General features: G+C 37.5%; 1 protein-coding gene across 6 annotated transcripts in view; it reads left to right on the top strand.

The window, feature by feature from the left end:
• PHKB (phosphorylase kinase regulatory subunit beta) overlaps positions 1–15,427 on the top strand; it is a 318,702-nt gene that overhangs the window by 270,667 nt on the left and 32,608 nt on the right. For all 6 annotated transcript variants that reach the window (XM_064580840.1, XM_064580837.1, XM_064580838.1 and 3 more), the window contains 8 exons: positions 201–283; positions 487–577; positions 5,544–5,605; positions 5,692–5,854; positions 7,008–7,089; positions 8,982–9,039; positions 11,621–11,711; positions 14,554–14,756. In XM_064580840.1, coding sequence (XP_064436910.1) covers positions 201–283; positions 487–577; positions 5,544–5,605; positions 5,692–5,854; positions 7,008–7,089; positions 8,982–9,039; positions 11,621–11,711; positions 14,554–14,756 — 833 coding nt within the window. The remainder of the gene's footprint in view (positions 1–200; positions 284–486; positions 578–5,543; positions 5,606–5,691; positions 5,855–7,007; positions 7,090–8,981; positions 9,040–11,620; positions 11,712–14,553; positions 14,757–15,427) is intronic.

Below are 15,427 nucleotides of genomic sequence, written 5' to 3'. Positions count from 1 at the left end.
TTAACTTTGTATATATTCATACTTGTATATATGTTTGTATCAGAATATTTCTACCCCTGTAGTTTATATTATCCAGGGTTTGACTGTGAATTATCTTCATATATCAGAGTTTTGTTGGCTCTTTGCCACAAATGGTTAAACATCCTGATTGGCTCAGATACAGTGCCATTTCATTCTGCCTCATTCTTATGTTTTGATAGAATGCACTACAGTTCATTAAGCAATACTGGAAAATGCATGGACGTCCACTTTTCCTTGTTCTCATCCGGGAAGACAATATACGGTAGGTTGATAAAAGAAGTGAGGTGCACCCATCTCACCCCCTTTAACATTATGAACCCTTTAGAAGCAGGGCCTCCTACTTTTTTTATGTCTCTGTCAGCATGTGGCAGAGAGACTTGCATATGTGAAGGATATTTAGTATTAAACTTTTTATTTCTCATTCTGTTATTAATAATGCACCTTTTGTTTGTTTATATTTTTTAGAGGTAGCCGATTCAACCCCATATTAGATATGTTAGCATCCTTTAAAAAGGGAATAGTTGGAGGAGTCAAAGTTCATGTTGATCGTCTACAGGTAATATTTTGAATTTCAGTGTGTTTCTGTTTCAGGATAATTAATACACAGATATATATGATACACAGCTGTATTTCTTAATATATGTTCTGTTTAAGGTTTTTGTCTTAAGAGTTTATTCCTTGCCTTCCTATTCCTGTTGTAACCATCCTGTTTATTTTTTTCCCTTCAGTCTTGTGCTTGGACAATTGCAGTGGTTTCCCAACCAGAATTTTAGACTTTAATACCTCATCTCCAACCTCTGTTTTGCAGTTGAGGAAGCTGGGGTCCAGAGTGGTGAAGTGACCTGCCTAACTCCCTGGTCCGAGATACCTAACTCCCTGGTCCAGTGTTCTTTTCCCTGCTTCACAGTAACATCCAATCTGGAGATGATCGTTGTTTGATTCAGGACCTCACAACATTATCTTCATAACTCCTAAATGACAGAAGCCCCTTGTGGTTCCGTATTAGCCAGAACAGCCTCCCCACCCACAGTTATCTTCTACTAAACACTCTTTGTGCTTCAGCCAATACAAGTTAATTACTGTATTCTGACTTTGTGCCCCTCTGCTCATGCCATTTCCTCTATCTGGAATATCCTTCATTCTTTCAAGATGTCTGCACTTTAAAATCTTACCAAACTTTAGGGCCAGTTCTGCAAAATCACCTAGACCAAATATAACACCACTCTTCTGGAACATCCTTTTATGACCTTTAACATGAACTGCTCAGACTGTAGTCTGTCATGGACTTGAGTGCCTTATTTTCTACAAAAAATTTTGATTATCTCATAGAGTCTTTCATGTAGCAGTTTCTCAATATTGAGTAAGAAATAGGAAAATTTATAGAGGGAGCTAGGTAGGTAAATGTTACAAATGGCATGTTTACATACTCATTCCACTAGTGCTTGTGTTTTGTATACTTGATTGTTTTTTATCTAAATTTTTTATCTTTTCCCCCTTATTTTCTGTCACTTTCTGTTGCTATTCTATTGTCTTTTTGTCATGCTTTCTGGAAAAATTTCTTTCATATTTATCATGCAGCTTCTCTGTTAAGTTTTATATTTTGGCTATCATGTTTTTAATTCTCCCTTTTCATAGTATCATGTTCTTATCTTCTGGATATTATTTTTTATCTTTCTAAGATTATTTACTTGAGAGTTTTTGAAATTTTCTTCTTGCCTGATCTCTTTCAGGTTTCTTTTCTGTTTTTTGTGCTCAGTCTTTCATGTTGGAGGCATTTGTCAGATGTGTGGTAATCTTTAGCTATCCATTCACTTTTAAGAATGAAAGAATAAGTTTATTGGAAGCTCTGTGTTTGGTAACAAGGATTCTTGTCATGATGATGTCATTTATCAGGTAATCTGGTAGCAAGGGCTCTTTCTGTTGGGGGAAATCCCAGGTGCAATATCTGGAGTTTTTTTCTCCTAGGCCCTTCATTTTCCAAAATAAACATCTAACCTCCTGCCTGAAGAACATACGTTTTGCTTTCATATCCTGAGTACAGGGTTGGGGAAGGAGCCAGGGGGTCCCACTGTGTCTCCTGCTCTCTGCTGTGCCCTATACCCTCCCTTGAGTACAGAGTCTTTCACCAGAGAATAAGCTTCTTTTCATCTTGCAAAACTACACTTATTAAACAACAACCCCACATCACCCCACCCTAGCCTTTGTCTTCTCTTTAATATAGTAAATGAAAATGACACCTATATGCTTCTCTTTTTATTTCAAGCCCTTTCAAATTTCTTTAGCCCATGTTCCACAGTCTTTCTCATCACTGGGCCTCAACTTCCCTTCCTTCCTCATCACCCAGGATCTTTCCATGCAGCTCATTCCCAGCCCTGCTTTCCACTCCCCAAGTATACTGAATACTTTCAAAATCCCTGAATGTAATTGGAATTTTTTTCCTGCTCATGCTGTTATTCTATTCTAGAGTTGCCTTTCTCTCTTTTTTTTCCCTTCTAAATAATTTATAATTTAGGTCAATGTCACCTCTTTAGTGAAGTCTCAAAGTTTGGAATTAATTTCTCATTCCAATGTGTTTCTGTGGCATTTTGCTTGAACTTTTGCTATAGTTCTTAATTTAAGTGTAGCTAGTTTCTTGTGTCTGCTTCTCTCTGTGGATTGAAAACTTTTTCAGGCCAAGCTTGAGTCATCTCTGAATTCCCAGAGTGCTCTGCTCACTACTATACTCTCTTAGGAAAGGTATGAATATTGGTTCATTGATTCAACATATGTTGATTGAGCTCCCTCTCTAGGCACTGGAGATAAAGTGGTGAAAAAAATATACAAGGTCCCTGATCTCATGGGACTTATTCTAGTGGGGGAACCAAACCAAAAACAAAGCCAGGGAGCAATGCAGAATGATAGGATGGAGTGCAGTCTCAGGTAGGATGTTCAGCTGGAAAGGAACTTGGTGGGATATAATTAAGTATCACAGAGCAGGATACCAATATTATATTTCATCTGACATATATATAACAATGTTAAGTCATTTAATTACCATGAGAAGTAAAGTATTAATGGCTAGTAAATTAATCATAAGTGTAATATTTTTTATAAAACTAATTTAGGAGCCTCTCTTAACCAACTGAATTTTTTTTTATCAAAAGCTCTAGAGACTATTAATGGAATTTAGCATTTGCCTATTAACATTTACCATATGGGCTTAATCAGTATATGGAGTGGGTAGGCTAATAATAGAAAATATTAAATCAAAATTATTTTTCTTATGTTTTCAGTATTAGCTATTAGATTTGGGCATCAAATAATTCTTGACTCTTCTCTTTCTTTCATATCCCACATTATTACAATCCATTATCAATTCTGGTTTTCTCTACCCTCAGATTATATCCAGAATCTAACCACTTCCCATCATCTAACACTAACATCACAGCTCAGGTTACCATCATGCCTCGCCTAGGTTTTTACAGCAGTCTCCAAAATTCCTACTGGCCATAAGACAGTTAGCATCTTCGTACTCTACCTGGTCATAAGGCAGTTAGATTATGTCACATATCATAAGCCTTTACTGACTTTCTCACTCATACAAAATGAAAACAAGCCAAAGTCCTTCCAGTGGTCTTTACACTGTCCATGATCTGGACTTTTTTTTTCTGACTTCATCTCCTACCACTCTGTCCTGTCTACTTTATTCCAACCACACTCTTCTCCTTACTGCTCCTGAAACACACCAGGTATGCTTCTGCTTCAGGAACTTTGCACTTGCTGTTCCCTCAGCCCCGCACATTCTTCCTTAAGATCCATATTGTTGACTACAGTCCTTCCTTCAGCCTCCGCTTACATGTCACTGTATGAGAAAAGTCTTTTCTGATTGCCTGTATAAAATGGCAAACCTGCCTCCTCCTACTCTCCTGCCCCAACACTTCTCATCCCCTACCTTTCTTATTTCTACTCTGTACTTAACATCATCTGACATAACATACTTAGTTTTTTGTTTGTTTATATTGTCTTCTTCCTACACACAGCTAAGGTCAATTTCAAGAGGGCAAGGATTTTGTGTATTTTATTCTTGCTATATCCTTAATACCTAGCAGAGTGCCTGGAATATGGTAGGTGTTCAATGAATATTTGTCTAACAAATCAACCAGAGAGCAAGATGTGTAGATCTCAGCCTGAATCTTAGGAAATACCACTCAGCGGACTTTTATTATGCTCAACACTGCTCTCTACCTAGGCACAGACTGCTCTCAGACCTTGACTGTTGCTGCCACATGAAAATGTGCAGATTGGTTGCATGTTTGGCCTTCCTCACTCAAACTCTGAAAGGACGCTTTAGTATGATTGCTGGTAATATGTCTCTCCTGACATTTGTAGTAGGTATTTGTTGATGATCTACTTTGTTTATGAGTTTCTACTAGAGGAGAAGGCAGCACAACTCTGGGTGGTTAGCCAACAAGTGCAACATTTCCTGTGTCATGTTGCTTCCTATTTGAAAAAAACAGTGAGAAAATTGAGAAAGTAATACATGTAAGACAGTTTTGATTGAAGAATTGCCTTATTTTTAAAATAATAATTTATGGGTTTTTTTATGCAGTACATTTCTCAGTTTTATCTGACAGTTCATCAGATAATTAGAAGTGACACATATTGCTAAAAAACCATTGTGGGTTATCATTCATTTATGCTCTTCACTGTGAACCACTGACAAATAAAAACTGTGTTTGAGTTTGGCCTTATTTAGTGTGCTAACCTATAATCAGGAACTAATGAAAAATAAAATGACCAGATATGGGTTGCCAGAATGTAGAGAAGGACTGGCCTCAGTAATCAACAACTTCCTGACCCTGAAAAACAGAGACTTGGCAGAGTATCCCATAACTGGATAGCCCTGAAATAGATCATGGTAACAGAATCCAACGTGCAATTTCACATCATCTTTTCTCAAGACAGTTTTAGTATTCCTTGTTTTTTAATTTCAAACTATTTTTAACATGTTAATAGGTACTGAATTTTAATTCTAGCTTAAAAATAAATGCCCACAATTCTCAGAACAGAGAGAAAATACAGTTCATCTCATGTTGACTTTCCTATTTATTATGACCCATGAACTTGTAGCATGATTTATATGTTCTTTTTAAGAGGGTTTTGTTGTATATGCAAACCTGATTTTAGAATGCTCATTTAAGAAATTAAGAATTGTGTGGGGTGCCTGGGTGGCTCAGTTGGTTAAGCGACTGCCTTCGGCTCAGGTCATGATCCTGGAGTCCCAGGATCGAGTCCCACATCAGGCTGCCTGTTCAGCAGGGAGTCTGCTTCTCTCTCTGACCCTCTCCCTCTCGTGCTCTCTCTCTCATTCTCTCTCTCTCAAATAAATAAATAAAATCTTAAAAAAAAAAAATTGTGAATTGTGTGTACTTTTTAAAGTAAACTGTTTTTGAGTATTACATACTTACAGAAACATATATACACAGATCATAAGGGTATGGCTTCATGAATTTAAGAGTTGTGAATTTTTTCTCACATTTCAGACACTAATATCTGGAGCTGTAGTAGAACAACTTGACTTCCTACGAATCAGTGACACAGAAGAGTAAGTCCCTTTGGGTTAGTATTGGAAAAGCAGGAAACTAGAATTAGAAATGCAGGAAATCTGAAACTTTTTCTTTTAATTTCTAGGCTTCCAGAATTTAAGAGTTTTGAGGAACTAGAACTTCCAAAACATTCAAAAGTCAAACGACAAAGCAGTACCTCCAGTGCTCCTGAACTAAAACAGCAACCAGATATCGCCATTACTGAATGGAAGAACAAGTCCACCCACGAAATTCTTCAAAAACTGAATGTGAGGAAGATGTAATTCCCACATGGCTCTGAGTGAGGTTGGCAGAGCAGGAATTTTCAGGGCCAAGCCATATTTCTTTTGTCCTCTCAGAGAAGGTAGATGGAAGTGCCTGGAGGAAGAGGTAGACGGCCTCTCCATGGTAGAGGCACCAATGAGAGGTTGTTCTCATGGTCTAACATTAGCGTGGATGTCTTAAAGATGCTTAAGAAGTGTGGATGATTTGGGTTGCCTTGGGTATGAAGGAATTATATGAGCCATTTAAGAAGTTATGTCAGGAATAGTTGCCTTTGGGATCTCTGGACTTCTCATTTAGTACTCTCCCATCCTTTTCCCAACTTGGATCTTCTGTCTTATCCCTGTGTTTAGGTCTTAATGCTTGCTTTAAGTCTCTCCAGTCACTGAGGAAAGCAATCCTATGACCACATTCATATGAATATTATGTTAACAACCTAATACTTTACCTTCCTTAAGATTATTTGCATTTTAAAAGAGGTGGGGTGAGAGTGGGGTATAGTACTTATCCAAGGAAATGAAACTGTAATGATAGAACTAAAACAATGACATCTTGTTGGGCCGTATCACAATTTTGAGCATGTAGGTTGAATATATATCCTACCAGACATCTTCTGTCCTTGTTATTGATTGACATTATCTATAGATCTCCATAAACATGAGTATGATATGGTAAGCATAAAGCACAAAGCACGGTGCCATAATGTATAAAAAGCACTCTACACATGTCCCCTCCTTTTATCTATCTCCTCATAACAGGTTGATAGCAACATGGTTTTTCATTTATGAATAAGCAAAGTCAAAAGGGGTGTTCTCAGAGTGGCAGAATCAAATATTAATCAAGTATTAATGCTTGTAGACAATATATTTTCTATCCATTGGTTATCTTATTTCCTGGAAGATTCAATTATTAAATACTGTATCAGGAAGCCAACCTGTCTACTCTCTGTCTCCAGGATACCTAAGATAAGGAGTTGTTTAATGTCATCTAATGCTTGGTAGTATATCAGTAACATTTTATTTTTCTTTAATTATGTAGCAGATTTCCTCTCTGCATCATGTGGTTGCCTGATTAGTTACTCCCTATGATAACTTTTGTACCCATTTTATTCCAGTTACTCACTGTGATTTGTATTTTTAGGACTGCAGTTGTCTGGCTAGCCAAGCCATCCTGCTGGGTATACTGCTCAAAAGAGAAGGCCCCAACTTCATCACCAGGGAAGGTAAGTATACATGTCTAAGATAACATTTTTAAATAGTGAGACCTCTCTATTCTTGAACATATAGCAAATATACATAATGAATGTATACTAAAATAAGTTATTTTATCCTCCATTAAACCTTTTTTTAACCTTTAAATGGAAAATGTTTACTCATACCCCCTAGAGTGGAATAGACTGATGTATGAACTCCTAAATTACTTTCATGCAGTAATGCTTGATTGTTTCTCTGATTGTCTGAATGGTCTTAGAGCCTTGATTCTGCCTGTGACTGTTAACCTCTGATGACTCTTTAATAGTTCTTTATTGACAGTTTCTTTTTCCAGTTTTATTTCCTGAATGTTTTTAAGAACAGTATTGAATCATGATAGCTATAAAAATTAGCTCCCTCATGGTCTGCAGCAGCCAGTGGAACATGGCATTTAATAGAATTGTGCTCTAAACATTGTTAACAAAAATAAATCATTTCTAATCATGTCTTCTCTGCATTAAGGATGCAACCCAATTACCCTTGAAATCCACACTTGTATGTTGAGGCACTCTAATTAATCCTTGAATTCTCCATCATGGCCTGCTTCTAGTGTTTTATTATATAGAATAATATAGAATATATTTCAAGATACTCAAAGTTTTTGGCTCATCTGAAAGTCCTCTGTTAGAGGGGCATGTTGATTTGTTTAGGATTAGAGATTGAGTCAGGATTCTAAACAGCAATGTAATTAATAAGATTTATAGTTTTAGTAGTGAACTAAACATAATTGTTTATTCAAATAAGGTCTACTTAGTTTTTACATTATTGTAGCTAAGAGATAAACTTCTTGAAATATTATATACGTCAGCTGAATAGTCTTAATTTTCTTAACTGATTAAAGGCAGAAAAACTTTAAGCAAATTTCAAACAGAATCCCTCATGTTTCTAATTAACTTGTTTCTAATTTCTAATTCTAATCTTGAAACTATAAGCAGAATCCCAATTATATTGAGGACATTCATTGAAATTTATACTTTAACTAAAACAATAGGATTTTTAAAAAGCAAACGTTTTAATAGGAACCTAGAATGCAGAATGGTTATTTTAGTAGTGCTTTAAAATAAAACAAAGTTTATATAAAATAGTTTATAATGAAAATGCTGAGAGAATTATTTTTTCAACTATTTTTATAAATAGGAATAATACTCATCTTTTGCTTATTTAAAAGACTAAGTTTTTAAATCTGTAAAATCTTATGATACAATGAAAATCATAAGCATCTACAGAATCTGAATGTAATTTTATCCAATTTGTTATAAAGCTATAAAAATAAATTCATGGTAAAATGAATTGTTCTCTCCCCATGTTTCCTTTTTGCTACTCTGTCCTGTCACCATCATTAATTTATTGACAAGCTAGTCACAAAGTCAGACCACATGTAAATTGTGGCCAAAGAATGAAGCCCAGTGGTGTCTTTTGAGGACTATTATGTATTGGAATGATCATGCACATAATAGAGTCTCCATAAACTTTCATGGGACAAATAAATGAATAATCATATATATTCAGAATCTGCAGTACTTGCTCAATTTGCTGTATTCTGTTTATTTTCTGTGCTAATTAATATTATTTGTTAAAAACTTAGATTGTATGTTAATTAGGAAAACAATAAATTTCAAGAAATAAAGTACTCACCAAAATCATATACTCAAACTAAATAGTAATTATGGCTGGGACATTCACACTATATATTGGGTTACATGTTTAAATATGTCAGGGAGTTCAGAAGACTAATGGGTGTGGGTGTATTAACTCTAGTGGAACAAAATGAAATTCAAGAGTGGTTTTTTAAAAGAGAATAATTGTTATTCATTTAATTAAAAGGGTTTTTTTTTCAACAAAGACTCTATTATCCAATGTCTAGGTACCGTTTCTGATCACATTGAGAGAGTCTATAGAAGAGCTGGCAGCAAAAAGCTTTGGTTCGTATTAGTGTCTTTGTCACTGTGTTTTATTTTTTGTGTTGTCATATTTAAAGGCATAAAGATAATGGCCAATCGTAAAGACGGTTATTTATCCTAATTTTTACTTTTAAACTCCAAGGTTACGGCCATGATTCTGTCTACTTTCTAAGGATCTTTCTACATTCCATTATATTGTGGCTCTCCCAAGATACTAAAAGTAATGTCTGGGAATAAGGACCTCCATAGGAATAGAACCTGGAGAGAGTATTCACTGGAATGATATGCTAATGACTCTTTCCTACACTGCACCTCCTCCATCCCAGCAAGGTGCTTTAGGTTCTACTTTGTATTCAGGAAATCTGTTCTGTTATTATAGAAGGCCATGAAAAGAGACCAATGGTTCATTTAATCATAAGCAAAAATAATAGAAGGCAGTTCTCTCACCACTTAAGTTGAATGAATCCCAGTGATTGTAGTTGCTTCATGTAAAATAACTAATATATTCTGCAGAAGTAGTCTCTCAGGGGTTGAAAAAAAAATAGGGCAAGTTGAGATAAAATTGTTTCAGTTCACAATGGGGTAGATATGCCTAAATGCATAGCCCTCTGTACTTTGAAGCAGTTCTAGCCATTTTACTAGCAGAATCTAACATTTTGAAAGTAAGAATACAAGTATTTTTTAAATGACCCATTATTATCTCATTTTGGAAAAAAAAATATATATCCAGCGCTCTTAACCTCAATGAGCCTCAGGTTTCTAATCTCTAAAATAAAGGGATTTGACAAGACAATCTCTTAGCGGTATTTCAACTCTGTGATTTATAGTAAATATATCATTCCAACCCAGAAGAAGTAATATAATAATCCTCTGGCTAAATCTCAAATTTGCACTGTAAATTCTCAGCACAGTAAGGCATGCAAGGCAATAGATGTTGCTTTTCAGCCAGTATGTTTCAAATGTGGTCTATAGTCTAGTTTTTTGCTAAGTGAACCTGTTTTTGCTTTATGTTATTATAGTTGGATTTTAGATAAAGCATTAACTAGTAGATATTTAGAGTGCTGACTCTTATGTTTTAAAAGTATAAACTCTTGGAAGTTTATTTACTGTATTTTCCCTTTTATGGCTTTCCACTGACACACTCAGGTTGGCGGTACGCTACGGGGCTGCCTTTGCCCAGAAATTTTCTTCCTCTATAGCCCCACACATTACTACTTTTCTGGTACATGGGAAACAGGTAACATACACAGAATGTGGAAAAATTCAAGCTGCTTGAAACGTGTGGGCTTATTTGTATTCTGAGGGTTAAGTATGTCTTTTTGTCTTAAAGTGTGTGGGTGAAAGCTTCTCTAAAAGTAGGAAGTGTTTGTTTCACTAACTTTACCAGTTATTGACTTAATTTTCTACTAGTCCATCTATGTTAGGATTAAGGAATATAGATACTTTTTTTTTTTAAAGATTTTATTTATTTATTTGACAGAGAGAGACACAGCGAGAGAGGGAACACAAGCAGAGGGAGTGGGAGAGGGAGAAGCAGGCTTCCCGCGGAGCAGGGAGCCCGATGCAGGGCTCGATCCCAGGACTCTGGAATCATGACCTGAGCCGAAGGCAGACGCTTAATGACTGAGCCACCCAGGTGCCCCGGAATATAGATACTTTTTATAAGTCAGCTTCCATGGATATACTGAAATAGAGGAAAACAGTTTTAAAGATTTTTTTTTTTTTTTTTTTTGACAGAGAGAGAGATAGCGAGAGCAGGAACACAAGCAGGGGGAGTGGGAGAGGGAGAAGCAGGCTTCCTGCCGAGCAGGGAGCCCGATGTGGGACTCGATTCCAGGACCCTGGGATCATGACCTGAGCCGAAGGCAGATGCTTAACGACTGAGCCACCCAGGCACCCGAGGAAAACAATTTGAAACCTACATTTTCATTTTATTTTCTTCCTCTAAAAGTTCCACATGAATTTTACTTTTGAGGGAAAAAAATGTCTTATGTATTGCATGTGCCATGCTTTAAAAAAATCTGTTCCCTCTAGAATCTGAGACTCTTTCAGAAATGTAAAAATAGCAGTGTGAATTCCTTCCTCCAACATTCTGGCTCTATCAAGAAAAAAAAAAATGCTGGTATTTCATTATATCACTTCCTAAAATTGAGTACTAAGCGAGTCCCCAAATCTAGGAATTTGGTTATCTAGGCACCAAAAGAAACATGATTCAAAGTGGTTATAGGAATAGATGACATTTACCAGTGACAGACTTAATAATGAATTTTTTAATGCAAAATCAGAATACTCAATTCCTCCTCCTACTCTACTCCCCATCAAAGGGATGGTTAGGCTCCTTTTTCTTTCTTTTTAAATTGACAATGGCATGAATAATGCTGGTAGCAGAGGTGAGGATTAGGGATCCCTCCCTAATTCTGGATGGTCCTACAGTCTGGGAGACTTCAGATATGAGGTCCAGTGTCTTAGGCTCAGTATTTCCTCCAAATTATTACGTAAGGACCTAATTGTGCACATTTTTCAATCTCCCCATCAGGGGCCCCATTCATTCATCATCTTTTAGATTTGTCAACCTCTGGCGTGCTCTCTTCTTTGTCCCCAGGTCGGTTGTGCGCTGTGCAGCAAGTCTTTTAAGTAAACTAGTGGACAGCCTGGCCCCATCCATTACTAATGTTTTAGTGCAGGGCAAACAGGTAAGTATCCGATTTTCAGACTCTCACTCAGTCACATCACAAAAGCTTCTGGATCGGACTCTTGCTTTTAAATCTGGCAAGCCTCAGTGTCCTAGGCCTCTCAACCATATTAACAATGGCTCAGGCATTTCTACAGAAGGCTCCTACAGAAGCAAAACCTAGTCTTAAAGATGCACAGTTACTAAGTAGACCACCCCTTTTTCCTGCTGTACCTTAGAGCTCTGATTTTCAACTCCTGTGTTGAGATCAGTGAAGATGCTGACCCAGAAAATGGAATAATACCAACTAAAGTACTCCAGACAGGTTTAGGATAGGCAGGGCAAAGATAGGTGAATAGTGAAGGGCACATTTTTCCTTCTACTCAACATGAAATTCTTCTCACCCTTAGAAATGCTTTGACTCCCCAGATCTTTAACCCTTTAGGCCACCTCTCCCTGTAGCTCCTCCCCTCCCACAAGGACCAGCTCTTGTTAGTTCCTCCTCACAGCTGTCTCCAGTTAGCAATGGTCCCTCTCTCCACTGGGTTCTCATAACAGGCCTGTGACACTTCTCACGATCTGCCCTGGATCCCAATTCATTTCAAAGTGTGTCTCTCTACCCCAGGATAGGCTGTGAACCCCTGGAAGTCAGGGCCCAGGTCTTGTCCAGCACCTGTCTCAGCATGGGGTCTGACTTGGAGTAGGCACTTGATGAATGTAGCTTGAATTGAGCCTGTGCATGTGGGTATGCAGAGTGGGATGTGGCTGCTCATTTTTTGTTTTGTTTTCCATAAGCTCTAATTACCTGGCTGAATCATCATCTGGTTGGAATGAAAACCTGTTTGCTTTCTTTCTCTTCTTTGGGAATATGTGTGCTTTATCATGCTTTCCTGACAGTTGACCTAAGGATATAATAAGCTTTAATAATATGAAATACTTTAACCCTCCTTAATAGAATCAGCCCATTGATCATATTTCAGGGCTCTTAATTCATTAAAATTGTAATTTCATCTCTTGACATCCAGCTTGAAATGTTAGGATAGTAAGTTATTTTATCTTGTAGTATTTATTAACAATGAAAAAAATGTATTAAAAACTCCTGAGAAAAAGTTAAATCACTTTTCACATATGTTATTTTCTCTGTTTTCTCCACATTAAGAGGTAGAATTGTCATCCTCATTCATCAGCTACATAGACCAAGGTACAGGAAGTACCTTATCCATTGCCCTTCCTCACCACAGTCCTTACCTCCAGCCACAGTCTCGTATTGTTGCCCTGGACCGAGTCACCTCTAGGAGAAAGTAAATGGGCTTTGGGAAGCTATCTTTCCTTGGATTTTAGGCCCCTGTAGTATATCTGAAAATATAGTTAATTCTACTACATAGGAGTATATGAGATTTTAGAGATCTTTGAGGTCATGGTACCTGACACTTGGAGAGGGGTGGGTTAAGGTTAGTCATGTCCATTCTGTGCATTATATGGAGGGGACTTGCAACCTGTGATCCTGAGACTCTGCTCCCCATATCCTAGAGGCCTTGGAGCCTGCCCTGAGGCTGTGGCTGGATCATTGCCTGCCAGACCAGCACATCTCCCAGGGAAACATTTACAGAGCTGAGTAAGCCTGGGAGGCTGACAGCTCCATTTCAGGTGCATGAAGTCCCTTCACAGACTGCATCTTACCCCTTTACAAAAAAGAAATGAGGATGGAACATTAAAAGTTTTTTCACTCATTTATGAAATGCTGCCCTGAGAACTGAAGTTAATACTATTTCTACAAAGTACTTTCAGATCACCTCAAGCTCTCTGGAATGAAATAGTGGTTTAGTCATCATCACTTCCAGAGGCAGTGATGTGCCTTCTGTTTGTTTTCTTCTTTACACACTGACATTTTAATAAAAGTAATCGTACTTGGACTACCTGGTTGGTACCACTTGTGATATAATAAACCAGCAGTTCTCAGTTTTCACTTCATCACAAAGTTGGGGCAAAAGGCCTCATGTTCTGCTCTCTCCCCTCATCTCAGAAAACACAAGGGCTCTTTGATATGCTCTTCATTTTCCTGCCTCTTATAATTGTGCACTTGTCCATAGAAGAGAGAGGGAGGGGGTAATCAGGAGGAAAGAGGGGGTGCAGACTTCTCTGGGAGGCAGGATGCCAAGGACAGAGGAGAGAGATGCAGAGTATTCCTCTTTACCAGTTTCAGCAGCACTCTCTGCTTTGAGTTTTTGTTGTCATTTCCCTCTGTGCTTTCTCATTTCCTAGGCTTGTGGGCAGCCTCGTTTATCCCCCTCCACAGGTGCGAGATAGATCAACAAGTATCTTAATACTCACTAGGTGCCTAGCCCTATGCTGAGATAAGTGGGGGCTACACTAGAACTATATAACCTCGCATCTGCCTTTGAAAAGGTTATAGTGTTGTTAAAGAACAAAAGTTCCACATGAGAAACTATAAAAGAAGTGAAAAATATACTCTCAAATACTAAATTGTGTAGACTGTGCAGTAAAGTAAAACTATCCAATGTATTTTGGTTTCTCTGGAGAGTTTCTAGTACTAAAGTCATTCAGAATAATTTTCTCTTAATAGTTATTTATATTCCTTCCCTACTTTTATCCACTCACCTTCACTTCCCTAACTGGGGCCCTTACCTGCCCTTATATTTTAGACCAGACTGTGAACCATCATGAACCCTAGTGGGAGTCATGCTTTGAAAGCCATTTTAAATAAATAGCAGGAACAGTTATTCTACCTAATTCCCTAGCTCTCGTAGAGTAATTTCAACCTGCCAGTCATCCTGAGCCTTGAATATTTTCTCTTATCTTTTAGTTGCTAGGAAATTTTTGCAATAAAATTCTGCCACTTATAGGTAACTCTGGGTGCCTTTGGGCATGAAGAAGAGGTTATCTCTAATCCTTTGTCTCCAAGAGTGATTAAGAACATCATCTATTACAAGTGTAATACCCATGATGAGAGGGAGGCGGTCATTCAGCAAGAACTGGTCATCCATATTGGCTGGATCATCTCCAATAACCCTGAGTTATTCAGTGGCATGCTGAAAATACGAATTGGGTGAGTAAAGTGCTTTGCATTTGCATAAAGAGTTGTCCTCCAACAGACATGGCCTGCCCCAGGCCTGGTGGGTATCTAGGAAAGCACATCTTTACCCAGAGTAATAGAGGCAACATCTGGTGGTGTGAAGAAATAAATACCTGTGGCCTGAAAGAATCTTCCTGTTTTTTAAATTTCCATGTTAGACATAATGAAGTAACACTGTTCTCTGATGAAATCGAACTCCAAGGATTTAAACAAATGCATCATGTTTTTAAAAAACAAAAAACAAAAAAATACCACTAAGCATTAGTACTTGTAAAAATTCCTGTAAATAAAATGGATAAGCCTTAAGAGAAGAATGATTTTCAGTAAAACTGGGTATCAGGAAGACACACTGAAGTAAAAATTTTTGTCTTTTTCAGAATATTCTACTGCATCCATTTTCTACCAGAATCTGATTTTTAATCATTAAAATCTTAAGTGTTCTGTTTGAAGGAGAAATTAAAAGTAAGGGTCTGGTGATCTTGAATCTTCTTAATCGAGAATTTTGTGAGGCAGCATGGTCAGGCAGCCTGACTAGGCTCTGGCATTCAGCAGAACTGAGTGTAAGTCCTGGCTGCCACTTACCACTTTAGTGACCTGGGATAAATGACTGAGCCTCTCCAGCCTCACCTTCATACCAGGCTCAT

Source organism: Mirounga angustirostris, unplaced genomic scaffold, assembly GCF_029215605.1.
Source record: "Mirounga angustirostris isolate CCGP_5_RB_7025 unplaced genomic scaffold, mMirAng1.0.hap1 SCAF_16, whole genome shotgun sequence".
NCBI lineage: Eukaryota > Metazoa > Chordata > Mammalia > Carnivora > Phocidae > Mirounga > Mirounga angustirostris.
The sequence above is the reverse complement of the archived record's forward strand: the minus strand, read 5'-3'. Positions and strand labels throughout refer to the sequence as shown.